The sequence below is a fragment of the Lethenteron reissneri genome, chromosome 69, assembly GCF_015708825.2.
Source record: "Lethenteron reissneri isolate LAM-NWPU_2019-01 chromosome 69, ASM1570882v1, whole genome shotgun sequence".
Taxonomy (NCBI): Eukaryota; Metazoa; Chordata; class Hyperoartia; order Petromyzontiformes; family Petromyzontidae; genus Lethenteron; species Lethenteron reissneri.
Genome location: NC_083847.1, coordinates 1,578,618 through 1,595,031, shown reverse-complemented (window position 1 = coordinate 1,595,031; position 16,414 = coordinate 1,578,618). Strand labels below are relative to the sequence as shown.

The 16,414-nt window shown below is 54.6% G+C and overlaps 1 protein-coding gene across 2 annotated transcripts in view; it reads right to left on the bottom strand.

The window, feature by feature from the left end:
* Window positions 1-5,794: 5,794 nt before the first annotated feature.
* Window positions 5,795-16,414, bottom strand: part of LOC133360722 (acetyl-CoA acetyltransferase, cytosolic-like) — an 18,665-nt gene continuing 8,045 nt past the window's right edge. For both annotated transcript variants that reach the window (XM_061579509.1, XM_061579510.1), the window contains exons 3-10: window positions 16,125-16,259; window positions 14,665-14,846; window positions 13,508-13,625; window positions 12,565-12,708; window positions 10,669-10,791; window positions 8,658-8,812; window positions 7,789-7,899; window positions 5,795-6,885 (exon numbers count right to left, since the gene is read on the bottom strand). In XM_061579509.1, coding sequence (XP_061435493.1) covers window positions 6,706-6,885; window positions 7,789-7,899; window positions 8,658-8,812; window positions 10,669-10,791; window positions 12,565-12,708; window positions 13,508-13,625; window positions 14,665-14,846; window positions 16,125-16,259 — 1,148 coding nt within the window. In that variant the 3' untranslated portion in view covers window positions 5,795-6,705. The remainder of the gene's footprint in view (window positions 6,886-7,788; window positions 7,900-8,657; window positions 8,813-10,668; window positions 10,792-12,564; window positions 12,709-13,507; window positions 13,626-14,664; window positions 14,847-16,124; window positions 16,260-16,414) is intronic.

Sequence of the window (16,414 nt, the reverse complement as noted above, 5' to 3'; positions counted from 1 at the left end):
TGGTGGAGAGAGAGCGAGCGAAGCAGCAGAACGAGCGAACGGAGGGACATCGAGTGGGGCTGATGGAGAATTGTACATTGAAGAGTACGGAGGAACATTGAACGATGCCGTCGGAGATGTGAACTGTATGCGAAATAAAAGGAACGTGAAAGACAAAGAAGTTGTCGCGTCAGTAAGAGTCCTACACATGTCTAATAAATGCGCTCCAGACGAGATCGTGTCTTTTGTCTTTTCTTCCTTCGTTCTTCATTCCACAGCTCCCTCACAAGCCAGGTTCCTCTTCCCCCTGTTACTCCGTTCCCCGAACGTGGCGGCGTCCGCTCGCTCCCTCACGCCGCTGGTTGACGGTGTGTAGGGGACGGCAGAGGTCGCAAACGGGTTTTGATTCCTTACCGACCCTGGTGCGGCCGGGTAGGGTTATCCGTGAGTCACTGGTGAGTCACCGTTTGTCACTCATTTCCCAACGTCTTGTCTCTTCTCACAATTCAAGTTCCTAGAATCAACCCACCCACGCCTGCAACATGGCTTCATCCCAGAGGTCGCAATCAGGTACCCGTACCCTACCCGATACCCGGCTGCCAGTACCTGGCCGGGTATCGGGTAGGGTACGGATATCGGGTACCCGGTTGCGACCTCTGAGAGACGGCCTCCGGCCTGCCACGTGGCCGCTGACGTGCCGGTGACACAGACGTGGTCCCTCCTCAGCCCCTCTCCACACTGACCCGGAGCTGTCTCTCCTCACACCCCTTATAACACCTGGCCCACGTGATAGCACGCAGCCAATCATCAGCCTCACCCCCTGGAACCTTCCAGATGTTGCTATGCAGCCACAGGCCACGCCCCTGGTTCGACGTCCCATTGGCTGCGGGCTGAGGCCAGCAGAGCCAATCACCATCGCCCAGTTACCCCCCAGGTGCATCCTCATATTACTCTTGTGTAGTGAAATCGCTGGATGATGTCAACAGGCTGTGGGTGCAGTACCGGCCCTATAGGGGCACGGCGTGAGGTGTCGCGAAGTCGGCGGATACCACAATGGTGTCGGTGTAGTACCGGCCCTATAGGGGCACGGTGTGCGCTGGTGTCGGTGTAGTACCGGCCCTATAGGGGCACGGCGTGCGCTGGATCATAGCGCTGGATGGCTCCAGGCTGTAAGTGCAGTGCTGGCCCTACAGGACAGGGTGTGTGGGTGCCAACCGAACGATGGTCGCGTGAGGTCATGGCACTCTGGTTTGACTAAAAATCTGTCCATTGAAGTTTGTTTTTGCCTTCTAAGAATGTTCCTGAAGTGTGACATTGTCTGGTCATTCCACACAATACTGTTCCGGCAAGCAAAGATGTTGTATCCCAAGAAATGTTTTTCTCGTCAAAACACGACGTCTACCAAATTCGACGTATTTCAAAGCGGTCGTATACCGAGGTACCACGGGACTACTTTCTCAGAAGCGGCCCGGCTCTCACAAAAGATGACTCCTCTCCCCTCTCACTTTTTCTTCGCTCATTTCCTCATCCCTCTAGCAATGCCTCACTCACTCCCCTACCCCACACCCCCCTCTCTGTCTCTCCCCCTGGCCCCTCCCCCCTCTCTGTCTCTCCCCCCTGGTCCCTCCCCCCTCTCTCTCTCCGCGTTGGCTCCCCCCTCTCATACCTATATAGCCTCTTGTCACGGCAGCCCTTTTGCCCACTTCAGCAATTGTTTTTGCTGTGGTTGTCCCACCTGACGACGGACGCTTGTGTTGCGCCCGAAACGTCGTGATTTTATTTATTTTATACCTCGTGACTTTACCAAACGAACCAAAAAGTATGACATTCATAGCGGCAGCCAGAAAAACTCTAAAACGCGTTGTGACGTTAATTCTAAATGTGGAGGGAAAAAAGCTGGAGGACCCGGAGAAAAATCCACTCGACGACGATGAGTGGGACAGAGAGAGAGAGAGAGACGCAGAACCTGCCGGGGTTTGATCGGCGTGCAAGGCGACGCCTGGGCTGCGACCGCTACGGTCCCGTCTACATAACTTCGGATCTGACGCTGGTTCGTGTGTATCATCATCAGCTTGTGCTCATCCTGGCCCGCTTGCATCACTGGTCCGTGCTCGGTGTCCGGGTGGATGCTTGTGTTTGGTGTGGCGGTGTTTGTCGCTGTGGTTTTTTACACGCTTTCTTTTAACTCTGTTGTTGTTGTTGTAGCCTCAAATCTTGTAACTAAATTTTAACCCACTTCCCAATGTGGTATCGAGTACAAACTTGGTATACTTATGTCATACTGATGACAATACTGTATTCTATCATAACAAATACAAAACATATTTTTTTACATTATTTTTGTTATGTTTCGGCTTGGGTCTAATTGTCCACAGTCCCTTACGTTGTGGCAAGCTTCGGGGCCACTTCCTGGAGTCGTGGAATTCTGCCATTACCAGTACATTTCATAAAAGCGTGTTTTTAAAAAGTTTTTAAAAAAAATATTACTTATTTTTAGTCTGTCGATGGCCGGCGATGCGGCAATCGACTCATCTCGACGAGCTGTACACTACGATGCACCACTACGGTGCGTATGATGATCGTTCAGGGTTTCGGCGCAATCGTCCTCGCTGCGTTACGACATCGCGGAGTAGCACTGATTTCGGCCATTTTGTTTTATTCGGCCATTTGTATTATTCGGCCATTTTGTATTTTGCTATATCCCGGGGTACCGCCATTAGGATCAATTGACCAATCCCTTCTGCCCTTTCTTCTCTTGGCATCTCGGGCAACCGCTCTTTCTCGAGTCCAGTTCTATCTGTCCTTGCGCACTTCGGCTCTCTTATTCGACCACGTTACCTCTCCCCCTTCACCCGTCAATGTCCCCCAAGGTTCTGTCATCAGCGCCCTTCGCTTTAATATCCATCTATATAAAAGGCAAAGTTGTGATTATGTGTGTGTGTTCAAAATGTTCAGCGTACTTCTCGACATGCAACAAACGTGAAATTTGCCATGTGGGTACTTTCCAGACTGTACACCATGCACAAAATATTAAAATACACTTTTGTGTTTTTTTTTGGGGGGGAGGCTCAATAATGCATATATTTTTTTGCACGGCAAGTGAGCTGAGACGTCACATTTGTCACGTGACCCGCGCGTGTGGAAGCGTGGCGCGTTGTAGTGTAGCGGTTAGCACGCTGTGGGGAGTGGTGGTGCAGTGGTTAGGGCACTGTGTGTGTGTGTGTGGGGAGCGGTAGTGTAGCAATTAGCGCGCTGTGTGTGGGGAGTGGTGGTGCAGTGGTTAGCGCGCCGCTGCGCTATGAACCCGGCGACCCGAGTTCGATTCCCGCTCACGGCCACCACCGGTGACGATTATTTGAACCGCTCCTGGGCCTCCCCTAGTTCGACTCAGCCTCAAACGAGTAACTGGTGTGGTGTGAACATCGCCACTGGGGAGACAAAGGCGGCCGGGCGTGGTGAATCCAAGTCCCGGGCGAAGCCGGGTAGGAAAGCGAGTCTCTTTATCGATCTCGACTTGAATCCCACCTCTCATCGTTCAATCTTCCCACGTAATTTCTTTTCTGACGCCACGCACACGTTTCTTTTTTCTCTATTCTTTCTCTTTTTTATCTTCTTTTTATTTTATTTACTTTTTAATTTTTTTCTTTTTCTCGTTCCCCTCCTCCCCCACTCCAGATTTTGCTCTGCACATTTCCTCTCATCTCATCACCGCCCAGTCTTGGATGACCCAACACTTTCTCTCCATCAACCCTTTAAACGAAAACACACACATACAAATCCTCTTTCTTCCCAGCTTCACGTTCTCCTCCACCATGTCCCACCATCTCCTTTCGCCCATTCTCTATCACTCCGGTAGTCTGTCCGCAACCTCGATGAAATCTTCGACGCATTAATCTCCCTATTTGACCACACAACCACCACTACTCATTCCTGCGTTTTCACCTTCGTATTTGTAAAATCCGCCGTTTCACCACAATCACTGCCACCAAAAAACCCGATTCGCCCCTTCGCCTTTACTCGAATCGACTATTGCAATTCTCTCACGGTCGGTCTACCGTCCTACACGTTCAAAGCACTCCCAACAGATTCCACATGCCACTGCCCGGATCATCTTTAAAACCCCCTCCTCGTTCAGCTACACCCACTGGCTCCACGTCTATCATCTTTTAAATTCCATGTAGCTTAAATTTCGATTTAAAGCTTTCGTGAGTGCAGGGATTTATCTTCTTGGTTCTTTCGGTAAAGTCACGTAGAATGGAAATGATAATAAAAAAAACGTAATAAAATAATTCTCACGTTTCGGCCACAACGCAAGCAGCCGTCCTCAGGTGGAGAACAGGTCTGTCGGGGAGGTGGAGAACAGACTTGTTCTCCACCTGAGGACGGCTGCTTGCGTTGTGGCTGAAACATCGTGCTAATTATTTTATCACGTTTTTAAATTATTTTTTATTTCCATTCTACGTGACTTTACCGAAAGAACCAAGAAGATGAATCCTTGTAGCTTAGTTTATGAATCTCTCCACGGCCTCACTCTCCTCTCGTCTCACTTTACATTGGGGCTGAACGATTTGGGGACAAAAATCTCATTGCGATTTGTCTGACAGATATTGTGATTTGATTTGCGACTACATGTTTTAAAGTCCAGCTTCAGGTCAATATTCAGTGTGTAATAGATTTAAAACATGTGATGGAGCATTACCACGTGATACCATTAAAATATGAACCGCTCAAAATATTCTAAAGGATGAGAACTTGAAATATATGAATTGCTTCCAACATGTATTTATTAAAATGTTTTAATTGAAATAGGATAATCAAACACAAAACTATTAAGTTAAATAAATCAAGTTATAATACAAAATAAAATTCCAATAATAGGACTTATAAAATCTCAACAAATTGCAGCCTTTGCTGTTTGCTAATCGCATTGCTTCAAATTTTGATTTCGAAATCGATTAATCGTTCAGCCCGACTTGACATTGCCGATGTGGTGGTCATGATTGACACATACGCGCCACAACCAGGGGGGGGGGGAGGGGTAGAAACCGGTCCGGACCGGTCGGGCCAACGGCGGTTGGAACCCCTCTGAGGGGAGGGGGCTGGCAGGAGCTACGATCCCCCAGAACCCCGCCCCTCAGGGAGAGAGAGTATATAAGGCGGGTCCCTGAGAGCGCGAGTCAGTCCGTCTCAAGCCAAAGCCAGAAGCCACTTGAAGAAGGAGACCCTGAACCCCAAGCCGCCGACGTCCTTCTAAGGGCCGGGGCTCAGTGTGGTGCCAGTGGCCGTCGGGTTAGGACCCTGAGGTTCCCTCGGCCTGATGCCCTTGTGAGGGCCAGGTCCGGACGGGCCGGTGGTCAGGGACCCACCGGGCCAGCGGTGGGTCAGCCTCCCCTAGGTCTAGCCAGCCGGAGGGCTGGAGTAGGGAGAGTTGTAGGTACGATAGCCCGGAGGCTGTAGCTCCCCAGGTTGTGGGTGAAAGGGGCCATTACCCCTTTGTGTTAGGGATTAGTGTAACTGTTGGTGAAATAAAGCGTGTTGCCTCTACGAAGACTCCGTCTCCCTCCAAGAACATGACACCTGCACCGCCCCTCTGCGGTCGAAGTCGTTTCCGATCCCTTCCCGTTCCTCCATCCACGCTCGATCCTCGCTCCTCTTCACTGTGACCCACTGCCCGTGGCACTTCAATCGCACCCCCCCCCCCCCCACAACTTATTCTCTCTTGCCCCCCCTCCCCCTTCCTTCTCCAACTCGCCCTCACGACGCCTCCCCCCCGACACAAACTCCCCACAGCCGCCAGGCATCAATCCACTCCGTCTCATTTCCACCTCCGTTTATTCCACGCATCGCCGCCGCCGTCACCGCCACCACATTGAACAGATATCCCATCGGCTCGTCTCATCTCGCCTTGTGCCAACATAAGTTCACTGTACAGCGCCTTGGTTAGGGCGCTAGATAAATGTAGGAAAAGGTAGGGTAAGGCGTGCGTGCGCGTGTGGGCAATTTGTGTGTGTGCGCGAGTGCATGCGTGTGTGGTGGTGCGTGTGTGTGGTGGTGCGTGTGTGTGGTAGTGCTTATTAATTAGATAATTAGATAGGTGCTCACTGGTGAGCTCCTCCGGGCAGGCAAGGCTGCGTTGGCTGGGTCATGTAGCCCGCATGCCCAGCCACCGCATGCCTAAACAGCTTTTGTTCGGCCAAATCGAGGGGGCTAAACGGGCGCGGCACGGGCTAGAGAAGAGATGGAGAGATGTGGTACAGGTACGTGGAGCTGAGTGGACTTGCCGATGACCGGTACCAGCGGTGTCAAAATCGGCCTCAGTGGAGGAGGCTCGTGAAGGACACTGCTGGGCAGTTGGAGGCAGTCGCCCTCCAACAACAACAGAGGGCGGAGGAGCGACGCTCACAACAACGAGCGGAGCGCCGGGTGGCTAAAGCACAGCAAGTTGGTACAGTAGGGGGCACAGGTGGTGCATCAGCCAGTCATCTCGGTCATCTCGGTCAGTCGACCCGTGGCACCTGCTGGGTCTGCCCCGTGACCTCCTGCCAGCGGGCGTTCGACATTTCACGTGGCCTCAACGTGCACTTGGCCTGGCACAAGCATCGTGGTGACGTCACCGCCACTTAGTGGCGAATGGCGGTTGTTGTTGTTGTTGTGTGTGCGTGTGTGTGTGTGCGTGTGTGCGTGTGTGTGTGCGTGCGTGTGTGTGTGCGTGTGTGTGTGCGCGTCTCAGGCTGTCTCCACCGTCTCCACGCACGCCGCGATCCCCATGCCACCGCCCACGCACAGCGCCGCCACCCCCCGGGCACCGCCCGTGTCCCTCAGCGAGTGGAGAAGCGATACCAACACGCGGCACCCAGACGCACCGATTGGGTGACCCAGAGCCAGCGCACCGCCTCTCACGTTCACCTACAGAGAGAGACACGGGGAGAGAGAGACACGGGGAGAGAGACACGGGGAGAAAGAAACGGGGAGAGAGAGACACGGGGACAGAGAGACACGGTGAGAGAGAGAGACATGGGGACAGAGACACGGGGAGAGATACACGGGGGGAGAGAGAGACATGGGGGGAGAGAGAGACACGGGGAGAGAGAGAGACACGGGGAGAGAGAGATGGCGGGAAAGAGACACGGGGAGAGAGACACGGGGGGAGAGAGAGAGACACGGGGAGAGAGAGACATGGGGAGAGAGAGAGAGAGACTCAAACTCCAAATATACAGCAGCAGGCGTTCGGGTCGGGATCAAACCCACGACCTCCTGTACACCAGGTGAGGTAGTCAACGTCTCATCATTGATCAATGTAACCAATGCGAGACATGGGGAGACACACAGGGTGACAGTCTCTGTCTCTTTCCATTGTCTTTCTGCGTCCCTCTGCCTCCATGTCCCCCTTGTCTCAGCATCCCCGCGCGTCTCCGCGCTTCTCTCTCCGCGCTTCTCTCTCTGTGCGTCTCTGTCTGTCTGTCTCTCTGTCTCTGTGTGTCTCTCTGTGTCTCTGTCTGTCTCTCTGTCTCCGTGTCTCTCTCTGTCTCCATGTGGGTGTCTCTGTCTCTCTCTGTGTCTCTCTCTGTCTGTGTCTGTCTCTGTGTGTGTGTGTTTCTGTCTGTGTGTGTGTCTCTGTCTGTCTCTGTCTCTGTGTGTGTGTCTCTGTGTGTGTGTCTCTATCTGTCTCTGTCTCTGTGTCGGTGTGTCTCTGTCTGTCTCTGTCTCTGTGTGTGTGTCTCTGTCTGTCTCTGTGTGTGTCTCTGTGTGTGTGTCTCCGTGTCTCTCTCTGTGTCTCTCTGTGTCTCTCTGTGTCTCCGTGTGTCTCACTTTCTCCGTGTTGAGTCCCAGCTTGCGGATCACGGCCAGCGACTGAGCGGCGAACGCCTCGTTCAGCTCAAACAGATCCACGTCCTGCACAGACCAGCCAGCCTTCGCTAGCTACACAACAACAATAACCACAACATCAACAACAACCACCACAACATCAACAACAACAACCACCACAACATCAACAACAATAATAACCACCACATCAACCACAATATCAACAACAACAACATCAACCACAACATCAACAACAATAACCACAACATCAACAACAATAACCACAACAACAACCACCATATCAACCACAACAAAAACAACAACCACAACAAAAACAACAATAACATCAACCACATCAACAGCTAAACAACCACAACATCAACAATTATGGTGGTTGTGACGGTGTTGTTGTGATGGTGGTTGCTGTGTTGTGGTTGTGGTTGTGATGGTGGTTGTGGTTGTGATGGTGGTTGTGGTTGCTGTGTTGTGATGGTGGTTGTGACGGTGGTTGTGATGATGGTTGTGATGGTGGTTGTGGTTGCTGTGTTGTGGTTGTGGTTGTGATGGTGGTTGTGATGGTGGTTGTGATGGTGGTTGTGGTTGCTGTGTTGTGGTTGTGGTTGTGATGGTGGTTGTGATGGTGGTTGTGATGGTGGTTGTGGTTGCTGTGTTGTGGTTGTGGTTGTGATGGTGGTTGTGGTTGCTGTGTTGTGGTTGTGACGGTGGTTGTGTTGGTGGTTGTGATGGTGGTTGTGGTGGTGGTTGTGATAGTGGTTGTAGTTGTTGTGGTTGTGACGATGGTTGTGGTGGTGGTTGTGACGATGGTTGTTTTGGTGGTTGTGGTTGTTGTGTTGTGGTTGTGGCTGCCTCACCGCTTTGGTTGTGGCTGGGATGGGCCCTGTTCCCATGATGCTCGGCTCCACTCCGGCCTGCGCCCAGGAGACCAGGCGAGCCAGAGGCTTCAGGCCCCGCGACTGGGCCTCGCTCTCCGTCATCAACAAGACGGCGGCAGCACCGTCGTTCACTCCTACAACCACCACCACCACCACAACCACCACCACCACGGTACAACAACCAACACAACCACCACAATCACTACAACCACCACCACAATCACTACAACCACCACCACCACAACCACCACCACCACGGTACAACAACCAACACAACCACCACAACCACTACAACCACCAAAACCACCACCACAACCACCACGGTACAACCACCACAACCACCACCACCACAACCACCACCACAACCACCACCACGGTACAACAACCAACACAACCACCACCACAACCACCACCACCACAATCACTACAACCACCACGGTACAACAACCACCACCACAACCACCACAACCACCACCACAACCACCACGGTACAACCACCACCACAATCACTACAACCACTACAACCACCACCACAACCACCACCACGGTACAACAACCAACACAACCACCACCACCACAACCACCACGGTACAACAACCACCACAACCACCCACCACAACCACTACAACCACCACAACCACTACAACCACCACAACCACTACAACCACCACAACCACCACCACAACCACCACCACAACCACCACGGTACAACAACCACCACCACAACCACCACAACCACCACAAACACTACAACCACCACAAACACTACAACCACCAAAACCACCACCACAACCACTACAACCACCGCAAACACTACAACCACCAAAACCACCACCACAACCACTACAACCACCACAAACACTACAACCACCACAACCACCACAGTACAACAACCACCACAACCACCACTACCACAACTACCACAACCACTAGGCTACAACAACCACCACAACCACTACGGTACAACAACCACCACTACCACAACCACCACAACTATAAAAATAACTATACAGCCACCACTATAACTATACTACAACCACTACTACTATACAACCACATCCACTGTGTCTCTCTCCCCCGTGTCTCTCACCCCCGTGTCTCTCTCTCTCTCTCCCCGTGTCTCTCTCCCCCGTGTCTCTCTCTCTCCCCGTGTCTCTCTCTCCCCGTGTCTCTCTCTCCCTGTGTCTCTCCCCGTCTCTCTCTCCCCGTGTCTCTCTCCCCCCATGTCTCTCCCCCCGTCTCTCTCTCCCCGTGTCTCTCTCTCCCCGTATCTCTCCCCGCGTCTCTCTCTCCCCGTGTCTCTCCCCCGTGTCTCTCTCCCCGTGTCTCTCTCCCCCGTGTCTCTCTCTCTCTCTCCCCGTGTCTCTCTCTCCCCGTGTCTCTCTCCCCGTGTCTCTCTCCCCCGTGTCTCTCACCCCCGTGTCTCTCTCTCTCTCTCTCCCCGTGTCTCTCACCCCCGTGTCTCTCTCTCTCTCTCTCCCCGTGTCTCTCTCCCCCGTGTCTCTCTCTCTCCCCGTGTCTCTCTCTCCCCGTGTCTCTCTCTCCCCGTGTCTCTCCCCGTCTCTCTCTCCCCGTGTCTCTCTCCCCGTGTCTCTCTCCCTCCGTGTCTCTCCCCCCGTCTCTCTCTCCCCGTGTCTCTCTCTCCCCGTGTCTCTCTCTCCCCGCGTCTCTCTCTCCCCGCGTCTCTCTCTCCCCGCGTCTCTCTCTCCCCGCGTCTCTCTCTCCCCGTGTCTCTCTCTCCCCGTGTCTCTCTCTCCCCGTGTCGCTCTCTCCCCGTGTCTCTCTCTCCCCGTGTCTCTCTCTCCCCGTGTCTCTCTCCCCCGTGTCTCTCTCTCCCCGTGTCTCTCTCCCCGTGTCTCTCTCTCCCCGTGTCTCTCTCTCCCCGTGTCTCTCTCCCCGTGTCTCTCTCCCCCGTGTCTCTCTCCCCCGTGTCTCTCTCCCCCGTGTCTCTCTCCCCGTGTCTCTCTCTCTCCCCGTGTCTGTCGTGTACCGGATGAGTTCCCGGCGGTCACGGTGCCGCTTCCGTCCGTGACGAAGCACGGCTTGAGTCGTCCCAGACTCTCAACCGTCGTCCCAGGCCGTGGAAACTCATCCTGAGTCACGACAACCTCCCCTAGACATGCACAGAGACACACACATACACAGACACACAGGGACACACACAGAAAAACACACACACAGGGACACAGAGAGAAACACACACACAGAGAGAAACACACACACAGAGAGAAACACACACACAGAGACACACACACAGAGACACACACACACACAGGGACACGCACACACAGAGACACACACACACAGGGACATGCACACAGAGACACACACACAGAGACACACACACAGAGACACACACACAGAGACACACACACAGGGACACACACAGAGACACACACACAGAGACACGCACACAGAGACACAGAGAGAGAGACACAGACACTCACAGAGAGACGGGGAGACAGAGAAACACGCACAGAGAGACAGAGACGGGGAGACAGGGATACACATTACACTATACACTACATTATACACTACACTACACACTACACACTACACTATACACTACACTATACACTACACACTACACTATACACTACACTATACACTACACTACACTACACACTACACTACACACTACACTACTATACACTACACACTACTCTACACTTTGTGCGGTGCTTTAAATTGCGCTGCTTCTTCTGCGGCCGTCTGGAACGCTCTTCATCATCTCCATTGACAAACTCATCTCTGTAGAGCTGCTCCTTGTTGTTGTTGCTGTTTAGTTTGTTGTTGTTGTTTAGTTTGTTGTTGTTGTTGTTTAGTTTGTTGTTGTTATCCTTACCCCCACACCTCCGATTAGCCACGGTTGTGTCTCCGTGTCTCCGTGTCTCTCCGTGTCTCTCCGTGTGTCTCCGTGTGTCTCCGTGTGTCTCCGTGTCCCCGTGTCCCAGTGTCCCCGTGTCTCTCCGTGTGTCTGTGTCCCCGTGTCTCCGTGTGTCTCCGTGTCCCAGTGTCCCAGTGTCCCCGTGTCCCAGTGTCCCAGTGTCCCCGTGTCTCCGTGTGTCTCCGTGTCCCAGTGTCCCAGTGTATCAGTGTCCCCATGTCCCAGTGTCCCCGTGTCCCAGTGTCCCAGTGTCCCAGTGTCCCCGTGTCCCAGTGTCCCCGTGTCCCAGTGTATCAGTGTCCCCATGTCCCAGTGTCTCAGTGTCCCAGTGTCCCTGTGTCTCAGTGTCCCAGTGTCCCCGTGTCTCTCCGTGTGTCTCTGTGTCCCCGTGTCTCCGTGTGTCTCCGTGTCCCCGTGTCCCAGTGTCCCAGTGTCCCCGTGTCTCCGTGTCCCAGTGTCCCAGTGTATCAGTGTCCCCATGTCCCAGTGTCCCAGTGTCCCCTTGTCCCAGTGTCCCCGTGTCCCAGTGTATCAGTGTCCCCATGTCCCAGTGTCTCAGTGTCCCCGTGTCCCCGTGTCCCAGTGTCCCAGTGTCCCCGTGTCCCAGTGTCCCCGTGTCCCAGTGTATCAGTGTCCCCATGTCCCAGTGTCTCAGTGTCCCAGTGTCCCTATGTCTCAGTGTCCCCGTGTCCCAGTGTCCCCGTGTCCCAGTGTATCAGTGTCCCCATGTCCCAGTGTCTCAGTGTCCCAGTGTCCCTGTGTCTCAGTGTCCCAGTGTCCCCGTGTCCCCGTGTCCCAGTGTCCCTATGTCTCAGTGTCCCAGTGTCCCCGTGTCCCAGTGTCCCAGTGTCCCAGTGTCCCCGTGTCCCTGTGTCTCCGTGTCCCCGTATCTCCGTGTCTCCGTGTCTGTGTGTCTCCCTGTCTCCGTGTCCCCGTGTCTCCGTGTCCCCGTGTCTCAGTGTCCCCGTGTCTCAGTGTCCCAGTGTCCCCGTGTCTCACCCTTGCGCGTGACGACAGACACGGGGGCGATCTCCCGCGTAAAGGCTCCGGATTGCACGGCGGCCGCGGTGCGCGCCTGGGACAGCGCCGCAAAGTCGTCCTGGTCACGGCGAGACACCGAGAACTGCTTCGCCACGTTCTCCGCTACACGCGGACACACAGAGACACACAGAGACACACAGAGACACACAGAGACACACGCAGACACACAGAGACACACGGTGAGAGAGAGACACGGGGGGAGAGAGAGACACGGGGAGAGAGAGACACACGGGGAGAGAGACACGGGGGGAGAGAGAGACACGGGGAGAGAGAGACACGGGGAGAGAGAGAGAGACAGAGAGCTTCTGCGTGTGGAGTGATGCTAGAGAAGAGATGGAGTGATGTGGTACAGGAGGACGTGGAGCTGAGTGGACTTGCCGATGACTGGTACCAGCGGTGTCAAGATCGGCCTCTGTGGAGGAGGCTCGTGAAGGACGCTACTGGGCAGTTGGAGGCAGTCGCCCTCCAACAACAACGGAGGGCGAAGGAGCGACGCTCACAACAACGAGCGGAGCGCCGGGTGGCTAAAGCACAGCAAGTTGGTACAGTAGGGGGCACAGGTGGTGCATCAGCCAGTCGTCTCAGTCAGTCAACCCATGGCATCTGCTGGGTCTGTCCCGTGACCTCCTGCCAGCGGACGTTTGACACGTCACGTGGCCTCAAGGTGCACCTGACCTGGCACAAGCGTCGTGGTGACGTTACCGTCACTTAGTGGCGAATGGCGGTTGTTGTTGTTGTGGTGGTTATCTGGTAGTGGTCTGGTGGTGGTCTGGTGGTAGTGGTGGTGTTCTGGTAGTGGTGGTGGTTGTCTGGTAGTGGTGGTCTGGTAGTGGTGGTGGTGGTTTGGTAGTGGTGGTAGTGGTAGTGGTGGTGGTAGTGGTGGTGGTGGTGGTGGTGTTACCGGTCACTCCCATGTGGTAGTGCAGGGTGGAGTCTATGAGGCCGTCGTGTGTCATGGTGTCAACCATCGTGGCGTCTCCCATCTTCACCCCCGCCCTCACGTACACAGCGTGGGGGGCCTACGGGGAGACACACACACACACGCACACACGCACACACACACACACACGCACACACACACGCACACACTCACACACGCACACACACACACACACGCACACACGCACACACACACACACACACACGCACACACACACACACACACGTTACCCCAGGGTGACACACGCACAGGCGCGGAGACACGCGCAGAGACACATGGAGACACAGAGACACACGTGGAGACACGCGTGGAGACACACAGGCACACATGGAGACACACAGAGAGACACACGGAGACACACAGAGACTCACACGGAGACACACAGAGACACACAGAGACACACAGAGACACACACAAAGCCATGCGTGGAGACACACGCAGAGACACACGGAGACACACGTGGAGACACACGTGGAGACACACAGGCACACGTGTGGAGACACACGCAAGAGACACAAATGCAGAGACACACACGTGGAGACACACGTGGAGTCACACGGAGACACACACAGAGACACACACAGAGACACGCACGGAGACACACACAGAGACACGCACGGAGACACACGGAGACACACACGGAGACACACACAGAAACACACAGACACACACAGAAACACACACAGAAACACACAGAGACACACGCGTGGAGACACGTGGAGACACACGTGGAGACACACACAGAGACACACAGAGACACACAGTGATACACAGAGACACACAGTGACACACAGAGACACACACAGTGACTCACACAGTGACTCACACAGTGACACTCACACAGAGACACACACGTGGAGACACGCGTGGAGACACACGGAGACACACACACAGAGACACACACACAGAGACACGCGTGGAGACACACGGAGACACACACAGAGACACGTGGAGACACACGTGTGGAGACACACGTGTGGAGACACACAGAGACACACACAGAGACACACACAGAGACACACGTGGAGACACGCGGAGACACGCGTGGAGACACACGTGTGGAGACACACACAGTGACACACACAAAGCCACACATGGAGACACACAGAGAGAGTCACCTGGCTCATGCTCTCCTGCCCCCCGGCCAGGACGATGTCCACGTCCCGCTGCCTCACGGCCTGGGCCCCCAGGCAGACGGCGCGGAGACCGGAGCCACACAGCATGTTGAGTCCCCACGCGGGGACGGAAACAGGGAGACCCGCGGACAGACTCGCACGCCTAGCCGGGTTCTGTCCCTGGCCTGGAGACACGGGGAGACAGGGAGACACACACGGGGAGAGAGACAGGGAGACACACGGGGAGACAGGGAGACAGGGAGACACACACGGGGAGAGAGACAGGGAGACACACACGGGGAGAGAGAGAGTGAGACACACGGTGAGACAGGGAGACACACGGTGAGACAGGGAGACACACGTGGGGAGAAAGGGTGAGACATGGAGACACACGGGGAGACAGGGAGACACACGGGGAGACATGGAGACACACGGAGGGAGAGACAGGGAGACGCATGGAGAGACAGACACGGAGAGAGACGCACACGGGGAGGAGAGAGTGAGACAGAGAGACGCACGGAGAGACACACGCGGGGAGAAAGGGTGAGAGGAGTTAATAGGTGAATGAGCGAGTGAGAGAGTGTGTGAGCGAGTGGGCGAGCGAGTGGGCGAGCGAGTGGGCGAGCGAGTGGGCGAGCGAGTGGGTGAGCGAGTGGGTGAGCGAGTGGGTGAGCGAGTGGGTGAGCGAGTGGGTGTGTGAGTGAGCAAGTGTTCGAGTGTATGAGAGAGGGAGCGAGTGTGAGCGAGTGGGTGGGTGGGTGAGTGAGTGTGAGTGAGTGTTTGAGCGAGTGAGTGAGTGTTTGAGCGAGTGTGTGAGTGTGTGAACGAGTGGGTGAGTGTGTGAGTGAGCGAGTGTTTGAGTGTATGAGACAGTGAGCGAGTGAGTGAGCGAGTGTTTGAGTGTATGAGAGAGTGAGCGAGTGTGTGGCAGTGAGTTATGTGTGTGTGTGCGCGAGTGTCTGGCACAGTAGGGGGCACAGGTGGTGCATCAGCCAGTCATCTCGGTCATCTCAGTCAGTCGACCCGTGGCACCTGCTGGGTCTGCCCCGTGACCTCCTGCCAGCGGGCGTTCGACACTTCACGTGGCCTCAAGGTGCACATGGCCTGGCACAAGCGTCGTGGTGACGTCACCGCTACTTAGTGGCGAATGGCGGTTGTTGTTGTGTGAGCGAGTGGGTGTGTGAGTGAGTGTGAGTGAGTGAGTGTGAGTGTTTGAGCGAGTGTGAGTGAGCGTGTTTGAGTGTATGAGACAGTGAGCGAGTGGGGAGAGTGTATGAGAGAGTGAGCGAGTGGGTGAGCGAGTGGTTGAGCGAGTGAGCGAGTGTATGAGCGAGTGTTCGAGTGTGTGAGCGAGTGAGTGAGTGTGAGTGAGTGTTTGAGCGAGTGTGTGAGTGTATGAGTGAGAGAGTGAGCGAGTGTGTGGCAGAGAGTTGTGTGTGTGTGCGTCTGTCTCCGCGTCTTACCGGCTGTGAGTACCTGTCCCAGGATCACCTCCCCCACGTCGTTCGGGGACATGGAGGCACGAGCCAGAGCCTCCTTGAGCACCACGGAGCCCAGAGAGTAGGCAGGGATGGTGGACAGACTCCCATTGAGAGAACCTGCAACCACACACAACCACCACAACCATTACAGACACACACAGCCACCACAACAACAACCACCACCATGGTTACACACACACACACGCAACTACCACAACGATCATCAATACACACAAACAACCACAACCATCGTTACACACACAACCACAACT